This window comes from Phoenix dactylifera, chromosome 11 (genome assembly GCF_009389715.1).
Source record: "Phoenix dactylifera cultivar Barhee BC4 chromosome 11, palm_55x_up_171113_PBpolish2nd_filt_p, whole genome shotgun sequence".
NCBI lineage: Eukaryota > Viridiplantae > Streptophyta > Magnoliopsida > Arecales > Arecaceae > Phoenix > Phoenix dactylifera.
The window spans coordinates 19,443,398-19,456,935 of record NC_052402.1 but is presented as its reverse complement, the minus strand read 5'-3'; the positions used below and the strand labels follow the sequence as shown (position 1 = coordinate 19,456,935).

Genomic DNA, 13,538 nt, shown 5'->3' with positions numbered 1-13,538 from the left:
GGTAAAAGACCCCATGGCACAGCACCGTCATAAGGATATACCGACGCTTAAAAGCGTCGACAAGTGACGACGCTAAAAAGCGTCGGCGAAAACCCGGACGTAAACCGTGAGAATTTCATACTGTCGGGTTATTGCCGACGCAAATGTCTGTTTTTGCCGACGCTAGATAAGCGTCGGTAAATCCTGATTTTTGCCGACGCTTTCTCCCTGCGTCGGCAAAAACTATTTCCACTCTGGTATCTCCGACGCTTTGGCGACGTTTGGCGTTGCGTCGGTGGTACTTTAGCCAATGCTAAAAAGCGTCGCTAAAGGTCCAACAAAGCGCCGGAATAGCTACTTTTTCCTGTAGTGAACCCAAGGCTTCATTTAAAAAGACTAGTTGGAAAGTATATTATTTATTTTTTTTAATCTTGTATAGTACCCAAGATCTACCTAGCAAATAACCGATGTAGGACAAACACACGCCCGCACAAGTCCTCACATACTCCTCCCATTTAAGCCCCAGTGTCCTTACCATGCTAAGGATCCAAATCCATTCAAATTCAATCACAAATATTACTATCAGCTCATGATCAACTCAAATATACCTGTGATGCAATATCCTCTAGTCCACATAAATCATGGATCGGATCCGCTATGATACCATTTGTAATAACCCAGAACCTCACCCAAAAAGGCTAACAGGAAAGTATTATTAGGTTTTTTGATCTTGTATAAGTACCCAAGATTTATCCAACGAATATCCAATATGGGACTAAATACATGCCCGTACAAATCCTCACATATAATAATTGTCACGCCTCCGACCCGAGTTCGCGAGTCGTGGGTTGCGGCAATTGCCATATACTCATAGAGAACTCTCTCCACCAATATGTAAAGCATTTCATCATGATATCATAAATAAAAAGTGGAATAAATTTAAATAACTATAAACCATAATTTAATTAACTACCAAATCGAACTAACAAATAATAAAAAGTCTTACATTAATGAAACCTCAAATAATAATCTGATAAAAGGATTATAATAACACTAAATCTGTACTATGTAGATATTGTCAAATCTAGCTTCTATTCTCACTCCCATAGTAGGATGGCACCCAGAACTAAGTATTTACATATGTGAAGAAAAGAAGAGATAATGAGCTCGATAGCTCAATAAGTAATGAATATACCTTAACTAGATAATTCATATAATAACATAAATTATTAATACAAATTACAATGAATCAGTATAAAAATATAATCAATTTCATTTCAAGCATAAATTCAGTAAAACCAATATCTTTCAAATATTCATATACATAATTATAGTTTCGATTTGAAATAAATCACATTCAACTCAATAGCTTTTAACTATGGTCACATTTATACTCTATGTCTAGGCCAAAAATAAAATCATATTTATATCCTACGGAGTAGGCCAGAATACACATTTATACTCTGTTGGAGGATCCGAAGCAGAATCAATGAGCTCAATAATATCAAAATGTCAATGCATAATTCTCAATTGACAGGGTCTAGAGCATAGTCAGGCTCAGAGTTCAAATCTGATATATGTCAGTTTTTTTTTACAAAATAACATATATCATAATTAAATCAAAATACGCATAAACAATGTACGATCAATAAATAATATAACAATAGTTTGGAAAATATTACTCTAAGTTACATGTCTATTTTTCATTCAAAACATCATCTCATAAATTCATAAATCACATATTAATTAATTAACAATTTATTTGTTAAAAAATAATATTATATTAATAAAAAAGGAAATGGAAAAGACATATTATTACTTTGCACGATCAACAAGCAGACAATCCAACTTATCTTAAGATCTTCTTTCAGAACCTAATATCCAAAATTGCATTATTATTACAATTTAATCATGGTTAATTGAAGAATAAAAAGCCTAAGTGCAAACACCCTCATAAGGCTAATCAAGTAGGAATGCTCGACATTCCAATTAGTCTAATCAAGATGATTTCATCGAATTATGCTCGAATTAGGATACAAGTGGTTCAATAGAGATCGATGGTGACCAAATCTAATAGTGTGGCAAAAGCCAGGGTGGGGTTGGTATATATGCTTCCTAACAGTCATGGTCCAGGGCCCTTTTCTGCATAGTTGATCCAAAACATGGAGAAGGGCCCTCTACTGGGTCCAAACAACCTAGAGAGAGGAAGCCATATAGAGAGAGAAATGATGGAAAGAGAGAGAAAGAGAGAACAGAGCCTCTCTTTGTAGCCAAGGAAGAGGAAGGAAGAGGGTGGCTACGGGAATCTGCCCCTTGGTCAGATTTTCATCAAAAAAAAGAGATGATTTTTTTGATTTTTTTAATATAATGTAGCTTGAATTATCTTAGAGATCTAGCTGCCTATGATGACAAGAAGGTGTGCTTAGTTTATTATATATATATATATATATATATATATATATATATATAAAGGGATAGGCTATGCTCTATACAATCAAATCTAGAGGCAACTCTAGTCGCCTCTACAACCTTCTGATCGGCATGAATCTCGGCACGTTCAGCTTTCTGTTTTACTGTTAATGGCAATCCTTGCTGTTTATCATGAGTATGGTCTAGCCTAGTGTGGTCTAATCTAATGAAGGGTTCAGTTTCTATTTATTTCTGTGGTGTTTTTGTTTATCATGGCAGACTAGATGTTTATTCTGAGTTGTTTGTGTTTCTCCTAAAAGATTTAGTGCTTATTCTTTAGTTGTTTCGATTTAATTCTATCGGGAAGCACAGAAAAGTAGAAAGCACCCACGTAGGTTTTTGTTTATCTTCGATCAGTCTCTGTTTATTCCATGGAGGTTTGTATTTGTTTTACCCTGTTTTGTGTTTACTGCATCATAGTAATTAATTAATTCTTTTTGTTGTAATGATATGGTGCTGCTGTAAAGGAGATGAGCTTCAGCAAAGGAAGGGAGCAATATTTTTCAATCTTACATGGTGCTATTGCAACGAAGAGAGAGCGGGAGAACATTTATAAAGGGATAGGAAAATAGCATAGAGATGAGTTCCAATAATTAATAAATCCTTTTTTTTTTCATTTTTGAGATCCAATATGATGTTCGGAGAGTGCTATATTGAAATGATGAGAATAAGGGACAGAATACATGGGTCTCAGCATTTAATGAAATATATATATATATATATATATATATATATATATATATATATATATATATATATATATATATATATATATATATATATATATATATATATATATATATATATATATATTTAATGAAGCATAGTTGATCCCTCTCTCTCTCATATGTACATATATATGTATATATATACACAAGCATACATATAACGCGTGAATTGGAAAGACGAGCACACATATAAGGGGCTTCTTTTGGGAGCAGAATGGAACAAAGAAGTTACGCGCGGGAGGCAAGAGCGCTCATCTTAGCCTGTAGTTGCTAAGCATCTGTATGCCTATTAAATAGAAAGGGGAGAGAAGCTTCAACCCCTCCCTAAAATTCAGAAAAATTAGAAAAAAGCTCATAGAAAAAATGATACATTTTTGGAAGTCATGTTAAAAAAGAAACCAAAAATTTGTAAGAAAATAAGATATTTTTGGAACTTATTTAAAAAAAGAAATTTATGTTAAATCAATCCATTTATGTTAAAATCACATGCACATTCATTTGTGTTAAAGTCATATGCACAAAAAAGAAATTTATGTTAAAATCGATCCATTTATATTAAAATTGCGCACACATTCATTTATGCTAAAATCAAACGCCCAAAAAAGAAAAATTTAGTTTTTTTTTTGTGATTTGTATGCATAAAAAAGTTCCATGTAAAAAAGATTTCTTGCATACACTCAGAAAAAAAATTCACTCGCAAACACAAAAATTTGCATTTATGCATGAAAAAATACACACAAAGAAATTCAATCATAGTAAAATTGGGTTTTTAGTGGCACACAAAAAAAAAACTAAATTGCATTCAAATAAAAGAAATCCACGCATGCATGAAAAAGAAAAAAAATATTTTTAACTCTTTTTTGTGACTCGCATGCACAAAAATTTGCATTTATGCATAAAAAAATGCACACAAAGAAATTCAATCATAGTAAAATTAGGTTTTTACTGGCACACAAAAAAAAAATAACTTAATTGCATTCAAATAAAAGAAATCCATGCATGCATAAAAAAGAAAAAATATTTTTAAATCTTTTTGTGATTCTCATGCACAAAAACATTCTACTAAAAAAAGTATGCACACACTCTTAAAAAATTTCACGGAATCACAAAAATTTTCATGCATGAATAAAAAATCCAAGCAAGAAAATTAAATTATACTAAAATTAGGTTCTTAGTGGCATAAAAAACTCACACAAAAAACTGCACACATGCATAAAAAACTCATGCAAGGAAATTAAATCTACTAAAATTAAACCTCACAGACTTGAAACTCCAACAACCTTCGTATCTATTCCAATAAGGTTTATTGTATACTGAGCTTATTTTTAATAAAGACCTTATTATATTTCTATCTTTCAGATTGGACAATTATGACAAGCATATTCGACTCAGACAAAATAAAGGATACCTAAAAATGCCTCGACCCCGACCTAAGATCTCTGAGGTCAATGATAGTTTGGTAACAAAATCAACTATTCTCATGTGGAGACACTTCGAACCCGACCAGGACCTCCTTAAGCCCAGCCCACTCGAAATTAGAAGTAAATCTGGAGACAAACTCCAAAAAATCAACCGAGGAGTCTAAGATTGGCTGGAAATCCTCGTCGATCCTCTAATCAGAATTATCAGAAAATCAATTGAGGAGCCCAAGTTTGGCTAGAAATTGTCGCCGATCATCTGATCGGAATTATCAGAAAATCAACCGAGGAGCCTAAGATTGCTTGGAAATCCTCACTGATCTTTTGATCGAATTATCAAAAAATCAACCGAGGAGCCTAAGACTAGCTGGAAATCCTCACCGATCCTCTAGTCGAAATTATCAGAAAATCATCGAGGAGCCCAAGATTGGCTAAAAATTCTTGCCGATCCTTTAGTTAGAATTAAGCTAAGAAAAGACATCAAAAGGACGGGTACGGTGAACCAAACTTAGACGAAGAAAATAAATTATGCAAAAATGAATAGAAGACAGGTACTTTCATTACTTTCATTACTTTTAAGTTTGTATATCAACCTCGAAAAAAATATAGCAAAAAGCAAAGTACATTGAGCTCGGTCAATCCGAGCAAAAAGAAACAAAGACTTCATTCTTCGCCGTTGTCGTCTTCGCCATCTTCGTCGTCGTCGCCGCCGAGGTCAAGTTGAAGGCCCGTGAAGCCCATTCCTGGAAAGAGTCGATGAGCCTGGGCTCGGCACTCTTTAAAGCCCTTTGCTAATGCATCAGTCATATTTTCGGCAGACTCATCTTTGAACCAATCTGAGGAGAGATACTCCTTGACTGCTTTGGCAGCCTTCTCCTTGGCCAAGATGACAAGCTCCCTGGCCTCGGCGGCCTTCTCCTCGACTTTGGCAGCCAACTCTTTGGCTTCAGCGGTCTCCTGCTCGGCTTGAGCAAGCCTCTCAGAAAGCTCCGCAACCTTCTGCTCAGCAACAAGGAAGGCCTCCCTGGCCGTGGACAGACGACTGTCTAAGATCATCGCCTGGGTCTGTGCGGCCGAGGCTTCAGCCTCCGCCGACTCGATCTTATCCTCAGCAACTATGTATATTGGGCCTCAAGTAACTATACTTTAGTTTTACTAACAATACTACATCGAGATTGAATCTTTTAGAAGAAATACACACGTCATGAGGCAGGTCCTGTGTTCGCATGGCCATCTTTATTCGCTCATTTTGTAAACTATAGACAAATTCAGCAGTGCAACTAAACTAAGCGTGTGGCAAATTCAACCTCCAAGTATACTAATCTCATTAGATAGTGGGCATATGTATAACGTACCATCTGCAAGGAATAATACATCAATTTCTCGTTAGCTAGGCCTCATATGAATAATAGAAAATCAGTTGGTGGTTGTGGAGCCGAGCCAAGTATCAGGCTGCTCGGTGCAGTTCAGTATATTAGAACAATTACTTGAGCTCAAGCCAAGCTTCAAACACAGCTCGAATAAGCTATTTGCTGAGCTTTTCCATTGTTTTTGAAATGAGCTTTTCCATTGTTTTTGAAATGAACCAATGCTTAGGCTCGACTTGTTTAAGGAGCTGAGCTCTAAAAGATGTTTGAGCTGATTCATTTTTTAGCTAAGCCGAGCTCAAATGAGTAACTAGAAAACCAAGCCTGAGCAGCTCAGTTTGTTTGCTACCCCAAAAGTGGGCAGTCAAATTATTGCTAATCTTTATGTTTTATGTATTGGTTGATAAAAAAAAATTTGAACAAAACAGAATGCTGGATGATACTTAAATTTCCATAGTCTTTGAAGTATAAACTTGATTTAGAGACAACTTCCCTTTCCTCATAAATGAGTTAATCAAATTTATCAAAAAGTGCAGCTTGCATTTTTTTTATTTCAAACTTGACATTCAATAATTGTGTTTCTTTTTTGTATAAAATGGCGCAAACCCACCATAATATTTCATTGATAAATAAAATGGAATACAAGCTACAGCTAGGAGAAGAGAAAACAAGAAAAGAAAGGAAAACAAGAAAAGAAAATGAGAGGAAGAAGGGAAGCGAGAAACCCAAGCCGAATAACAATCTGTGAGACTCTGACAAGCCTATCCAATAGAACCCGACACAACCAAAACACACATAACCCAAATCAAGCTCAATACAACTTGAACAAAGCGTAAAACACACCCCGAAGCCCAAACAACCACTAGTCTAATCTAATTGGCCACTTTATTTAAATTTGAAGCTCATGAAATCACGCCCTAACATCTAAACTCATTGACCATCTTGTGGAAACTAATTTCTGACTCAATCTAATAGTCTAGATTGATCAGATCAGAGCAGATTAGATTGAGCAATAGTCAATCTAATCTGAACTCGCACGCTGCTTTCCATTTTCTGAATGATGAAGAAATCATATACCAGCAACTAATTCTGATCAAGCTAGCCAAGCCTAATAGATCTTGCTAATAGTAATAATAATTGATACATTGCAAGAAAATAACAGATGGAAGCAAAAAAACAAGTACAGAACATCCTCATTATGCTACGAACAATGGTTACAACAGCTAAAGAACAAAGAGAGTAAAGAACAAGTTTAAATTTGAATATTGATTTGAATAAAATATAAATATCTCCCTAACTGGCCATCTGATCTCAAGTTAAGATTCCGTGGCCCCTTCGTGACAAGATCTGGGCATGCTCTGGATCAGAGTGGTCTTGTTCGACGGCCAGCAGCCTGGCCACAAAGAAGCGCATTCCTGGGGATTGGGTACTCATCCCTCCATGAATTTGCTGGAGAGTACACCCGGATATAGAATTGCTGCCCCAAGTATTGTCGAGCCCAGTTTTCAGACCTTACATTCCACATGCCTACATTGTCCAGAGCCATATAGACAGCAGTCCATCCTTTGGGGTACACCTGAAATAAGTTTAATAGATTGTGTTAGATAGATAAGCCAAAGTTAACAGATGCAACAAAGTCATTGTGGCTATGTTTCTCAGGCTGAATAAGTCAGCTGAATCTCAACATATTTCCAGTTAATGTTGGTTTACAGGAGCATGCCTAGACATTACAGCGACATCTGAAGTTTCCGGGAATATAATAGAATAACATCAGATTGTTTTCTTCTATTTACTATTTAGAGTTTTCATGTGGATGTGTTCGTGGACATGCAGTATCAATAGGCTCATAGATAAAGATGAAGTGCTCGAAGGCAGAAGGATCAGCCATGACTTTCCCTTTTTTTCTCATACTGATGTGATTTAATTTGGTAGAAGTGCTTGCAGTAAAGCTGGCTAGCTAAAAAATATTTTTCAAAAAAAAATAATGAAAAGGTGCCTGGCAGTAAACTAGGTCACAAGCAACTACTCTAGACCATAACAAAATATATATTTGGCATTAATAAGCCTTAAAACTCTAAGATCATGATTCACCAATGTGTTAAAGGGTGAGGAAAAATGATTGTCAATATTTGTAATAATTACCTGAACAGTGCAACGATTAACAGCGTCTCTCAAATTGTAAGACTCCCGGCTAGCTGCTGTCCATTGACCTCCATCCATTCTGCACATTTCCAAATAACTCTTGGTTATGTTAATTAAGAATGAAAAATATAAACTCTAGTTTCTTGGAAAAATTGCTTTGGCTTCAATATTATTACCCAACAACCCAGAAGGAATATCCATCAATGTGCCATGATTGAAGGGTATCTTCATAGTTCTCAAAGACAATCTCAACATAACCACGGAAATCAGCTGCCATGACAGAGGTCTGGAGATAACCACCTCCAAATGTCGGGTTATCAGGAATGCTTCCAAGTGAGAACACCCCAGGAATCTTGTAGAAGTCAGCAAGTTTCAAGGGAGTATCAGCTGGAATGAAGGAGACACTGTTGACTGCATATCTCTGCTTGCCATTGATGATTGGTGCAGAGTTTGCAAGCCTGATGGTTCGGGTGGTGTTGACAAGCCCATAGTGATAGGAACCTTGAGGGTTAGGTCTTGGCCCACTAGCTGTGAGATTCCATCTGGTTTTTAGATAGCAAAAGATCAGTGGTCCATGTGTTAATTTGAATATCTACAAGGTTAAATAAGAAATTTAATAAATCAATAGAATTAGAGCAAGGTACATCGAAAGATCTATCCATATTGTTAAAGATGTTAGCTTTAGCTCCCATCTATACATGCTAAACATAACCATGACAGTCTAGGTAAAAATTTGCATGGTTATGAACATAAAATTTAATCAGTCCTTGTAAAGTTTTTTTTTTTTTGTGGTGGTTGGGGGGGGGGGGGGGGGGGGGGGGATCCAGAAAAACCAAGTTGCATGTATTCTAAGCTGAACTAGAAACGAAGTGTCTAAATCAGAATAGTTCTAATTATGCAAAGAAATAATAAATGATGGAGACCACAGGAGAAGCTTATATGGCTCAAGTGCACTAGTATATCATGGATGCAAATTAAGGGGTAAAGAAAGATGATAGAAAATATGAGGAATAGATGCATGATAGTTAAACATTTTTGAAGTGAAAGATCAGGATAATACCGGATGGATCTGGCCTGGTTGACAGACAAATCAATCTCAGTGGTAGGCCCTCCAGGAGGTGGATCCACAGGTTTTCTGAATGAATTACTATAATGGAGGACGGAAGTGGTGGTGAGCACTGTGCTGGTAAATCGGGTCGAAACCACAATGTAATAGTCACTCGGTGGCTGATCAGCTGTGACTAAGACTGAGTATGACTGGCCCAGATGCACATCCAATGAAGAATAGGTGTTTTGAAGGGTGTGAGACCCTTCGACCTCAACCAGCTGCATCATGTGCCCTTGAAATCTTATGTTTAGAGATGTCGCCAACCCCACATTAGATATCCGAAACCGGTATGTTTTACCTATAAAAGTAAAAATATATGAATCCATCATTGTGATATCAAATTTACCAATTGTAACTCTTATAACGTACATCATAGTGTAGTGAGAAAAGAACATAGAAAAATGGAAGAACAGATAGACAATATCCACATTTAATTTTATGCAAAATAGCAGTAGTTATCGTTTTAACAAAAGAAGAGGAGGGCTACCTTGCTCAACAGTAAAAGTGTTCCCATTCCATCCGCGGCCATTGATTAGAACCCCATCAGGAAAAGCAAGATCCTTACCACTGTCTAATATGTACTTCAGGTCCTACAAAGGGGAAAATTTAAAAAGAAAAATTATGAGAACAAATAATGATAAATAAATAGAACTAGGCAATTAAGGTACAACAGTAACAACTCGCTAGCACATTCTAGACTGAAGAAATCAAAGCAGTATATGCGCAAAGACAGTGATCAAATACTTAACAGAAACACAGAACAATGCATATGGCAAAAATAGGGGGAAAAAAAGAATGGTTGATGCCTTCAGAATAATTTTGTCTTGCTGGGTCTAAACATGAGCAATTATTGCAGTTATGGTGGCTTACAGTGTGGTTGGCCTTGTACCAGTCCCCAAGCAACAAAGTATAATCTGCAGCAGGAGGAGGGAAGGGCACAGGAATCATTGGACGACTCAGGATCCTGAAGCCACCAAATCCACCAGCAGCCTTGTGGAATGCGAGAGACGGGAAGTAGAAGTAGCTTCCAATCTGGTCCTTCACTTGCAGCACATAGGTGAAGTTCTGTCCAGGTGGGATGGGACAGTTGGTGCCATAGACCCCATCTTGCCAAGAATTCCTCCTCTGCAGCACCCCATTCCTGTGCAAATATTTAAGACTCCACACATCAGAATTCTTCTACAACATCAGCAATGCAGTAAAAAGATAACAACATGCAGCAAAACTATTCAAATGAAACGAGAACAGTCCGCATGTTACTGCATTTTATATTTCATCAAATACATATAAAACCTCCTGATTCAACACTATGTTCCATTAAGTGATGCTAATCAATCTTATCGAGGTGATTACAAACTGTTATATGTTCTTCTTCTGCTTCCTTTATTGACACCTTTTCTTCACTATTCTTGTAACATTGACAATTGAACATAATTGCCACCTAGTCCACATTTAGATTCTCTTCAAAAAAATTGATGCTCTAAAGAACATCCATACTAGTACAGTGCCTGGGAATGTTCATCCCCACTCCAAACCATACAAAAAAAAGACAGATTTAGAATTAAAGAACATTTAATGGTTATGGATATATTTATATAACTATAATTAACAATGTACAAACAACAGCCAATAACACAACGCTGACATCTCTAAATAGAACCATCAATTTGGAATCTGTGAGTTCATCTTGAAAAACTCGTGCATGATTTGTGAAATTTGCAAATTATCAGATAACTCTTGATCTATTCAATTAGAAGACAGCTCAACTCAAATTATATAAGCCCATAGCCCAAGTTTAACATCTCCGGTTGAGGCCGCTTTGCCATCAATGCTTTCAGCAGGCCTCTAGCGTCCAACAGCGGCCCTTCAAAGGCCCAAGCCCACCCATCCCCGCCGTCCCCGGAATCACAGCCTGTCACGGATCCCGGATCAGAGTCAACAGACCACCGACTTTACTGCAAGTCGGCGCCTGACACAACCGCGTATAAGGGCCGCTTGGATGACACTCCGATCATAATTATAATATATATATATATATATATAATCAAAAGTCCAGACTCGGTTCGATCAAATCGAAGACGAATCCGAGGATCCACACTGAGACGGATCCGATTCCTACTGCCGCCCTCTTTAGCTCTTTTCCAATTGTTTATTAACTTTTTGTTTACATCGCATCCCGCCTTTCTTCGACAAGAAAATAAGAATCGTGAATTCTCGATCTCGCCGAACGACCTCCATGAATGGAAGCTTAACATTTACGAAAGAAACTTTAATTTCCCAAGAAAAATAAAAAGAAAAGAAGAGAGAGCAGAGCGTATTGACCAGGAGAGGAGGAACGGCTCAGGTAAGCTATTGAAGACGTTGATGATGAGATTGTCGTTGGTGACCGCCTCGATTTGAGGCCCCGGGAACTGGCCATTGATCAAAATCCCCTGCAATCCACCGCCAAAGAACAACTTTTTTTTTCACAAAAAATTATCCCATTTCAAAGAAAACACTGAGAAATGAGAAGAAGAGAGAGGGGAGAAGGAGGACCTGTTGTTTGACGCCGAGAGGCCAGATATCGCCGTAGGTGACGTTCCAGGTCAAGAAGCGGTAGGGGTCTTCGCCTTGGACGAGGGAAGAGAGGAGAAGACAGAAGCAGACGAAAGAAGCCAAGAGACTGGTGTTTCCCATTCTCAGCCCTCCCCCACCCTTTCCTTCGCTTCTTGCCTCCAAAAAAGAAAGATGCTTCGAGAATGGGTAATTGGGGAAGTAGAAGAGATAAAGGGGAAAAGGGAGAGAATGGGAGACGAGGGGGAGATCTATGGACGCATTCTTAGAGCGCCGTGCAGAGTGAGGGGAACGGAGAGGAGGAGATATATAATTTAGTAGGGAGCAAGTGTTCTCCAGCCGGGACTCCTTAAGTAACGTAGAGGGAGACTGAGCTGTCACAGAATGATGGGATTAATTAGAGCAGGGCCGTAGGGTCGGTGGAGGGATGAATGGCTTGGTAATCGTAATAAACCAAATAATACTTGCCGTTCGGTCACCCAGCACGCGTCTTAGATCCATCACGCAGTTTTAATGTGACCACCTAGATATATATTAAGTTCCCAACAATTAATTTATTAAGTACATATCACCTAATTATATATTATATATAACTGACAAATAGAGGTGGGAAGCCTTCTAGATCACCCATGTCTTTCATAAAACTAATAAAGTTGCGGACTAAGTTGCTATCTATGTAGCCAGTCATTCCGATGATACTATGTGGAATGAAAATGAGAAGTTGCTCCTGGCACTCTGAAATATTTTATTTCTTGATTTTATTGGATGCATCCGTACTTGTCAGATATAATCCAACCGTCCTAGCAATATATATATATATATAAAACTATATACCTATTTATTTATTTCACTTGAAATAAATTAGCTGGTGTGCACCAGTAAAAAAATATTCTAAAGCTGAAAGACTTGGGCATCGGGCCGTGCCGGGCCGGCTCGGCCCAGGCCCCCCGGGCCCGAGGTCTAAACGGGCCGTGCCGGGCACGGCCCGTTCAGCAGAGAACGGAAGCCCGGCCCGGCCCCCGGCTCGTCTATTGGCGGGCCGTGCCTGGCACGGCCCGTCTCGGGCGCAAACGGGCCGGCCCGCAACGGTTCCAAACGGGCCGTGCCAGGCACGGCCCGTTTGGACCCGTTGCGGGCCCTGCCTGGCACGGCCCGTCTGGAGAGGGGGGGAGAAAAATAGCTGTTTCCAACGGCTATTTTGGGAAATTTCCAAAATTGCCCCTCCCAACAGTCCAAAAACGGCTAAATTGAGGGGTATTTTGGAAAAAAAAATTTTGGGCTTCTATAAATAGCCCTTTCCTCCCTCATTCTCACCACACCAAACCAACTATTCTCTCCTTCTCTACTACTATTATTTCTCTCTTCTAAAGTGCTATTCTAGCAATTTAATTTTTAGTTTGCATTTAGCAAGTGTTCAAGTGCTACACAAGAGGAGGTTCCTATTGAGAAGAGAAGGTCACTCCTGTTGAGAGCACAAGAGGAAGCTCAGAATCTCGGCTCTGCCTCTGCCCTCCGACCCTTTACTCAATTCCTCCTTGTGGTTAGTTTTTATTTTTTGAATTCATCAATTTAGATATGTCATCTTTTGAGGAAAGTCATTTTGGCATTCCTCCTGTTTCTGAGGGAGAAGAAACTAATCCCCAACCCCATATTCCTAGTTCCTCTAGAACTAGTGAACCGAGTGAAGATCAAACCTCTTCTCGTAAGAGGACTAGTGCTGTATAAATTTGATAGAGTTATGGTTGATGGAGTCTGGAAAGCTAAATGTAAAAAA

The 13,538-nt window shown here is 38.2% G+C and overlaps 1 protein-coding gene across 1 annotated transcript; it reads right to left on the bottom strand.

Annotated features, from left to right (window-relative positions):
• Window positions 1-7,060: 7,060 nt before the first annotated feature.
• On the bottom strand, window positions 7,061-12,095 carry LOC103719150 (L-ascorbate oxidase homolog). The gene is made up of 8 exons (XM_008808258.3): window positions 11,747-12,095; window positions 11,534-11,643; window positions 10,082-10,352; window positions 9,699-9,801; window positions 9,164-9,509; window positions 8,280-8,645; window positions 8,104-8,182; window positions 7,061-7,537 (listed from the first exon to the last, which is right to left on the bottom strand). Exons 1-8 carry the CDS (start codon window positions 11,885-11,887, stop codon window positions 7,325-7,327), a joined length of 1,629 nt encoding a protein of 542 aa, XP_008806480.2. The 5' UTR covers window positions 11,888-12,095; the 3' UTR covers window positions 7,061-7,324.
• Between the last annotated feature and the right edge of the window lie 1,443 nt (window positions 12,096-13,538).

What these genes read in the sequence shown, in the direction of transcription:
- LOC103719150 (XM_008808258.3), bottom strand. Translation starts at nt 11,887, where the DNA reads ATGGGAAACACCAGTCTCTTGGCTTCTTTCGTCTGCTTCTGTCTTCTC. An exon ending in AACCAGGCCAGATCCATCCG is followed by an intron (nt 8,646 to 9,163) that starts GTATTATCCTGA and finishes TCTAAAAACCAG; the next exon opens with ATGGAATCTCACAGCTAGTG. An exon ending in TTAATCGTTGCACTGTTCAG is followed by an intron (nt 7,538 to 8,103) that starts GTAATTATTACA and finishes AACTTATTTCAG; the next exon opens with GTGTACCCCAAAGGATGGAC.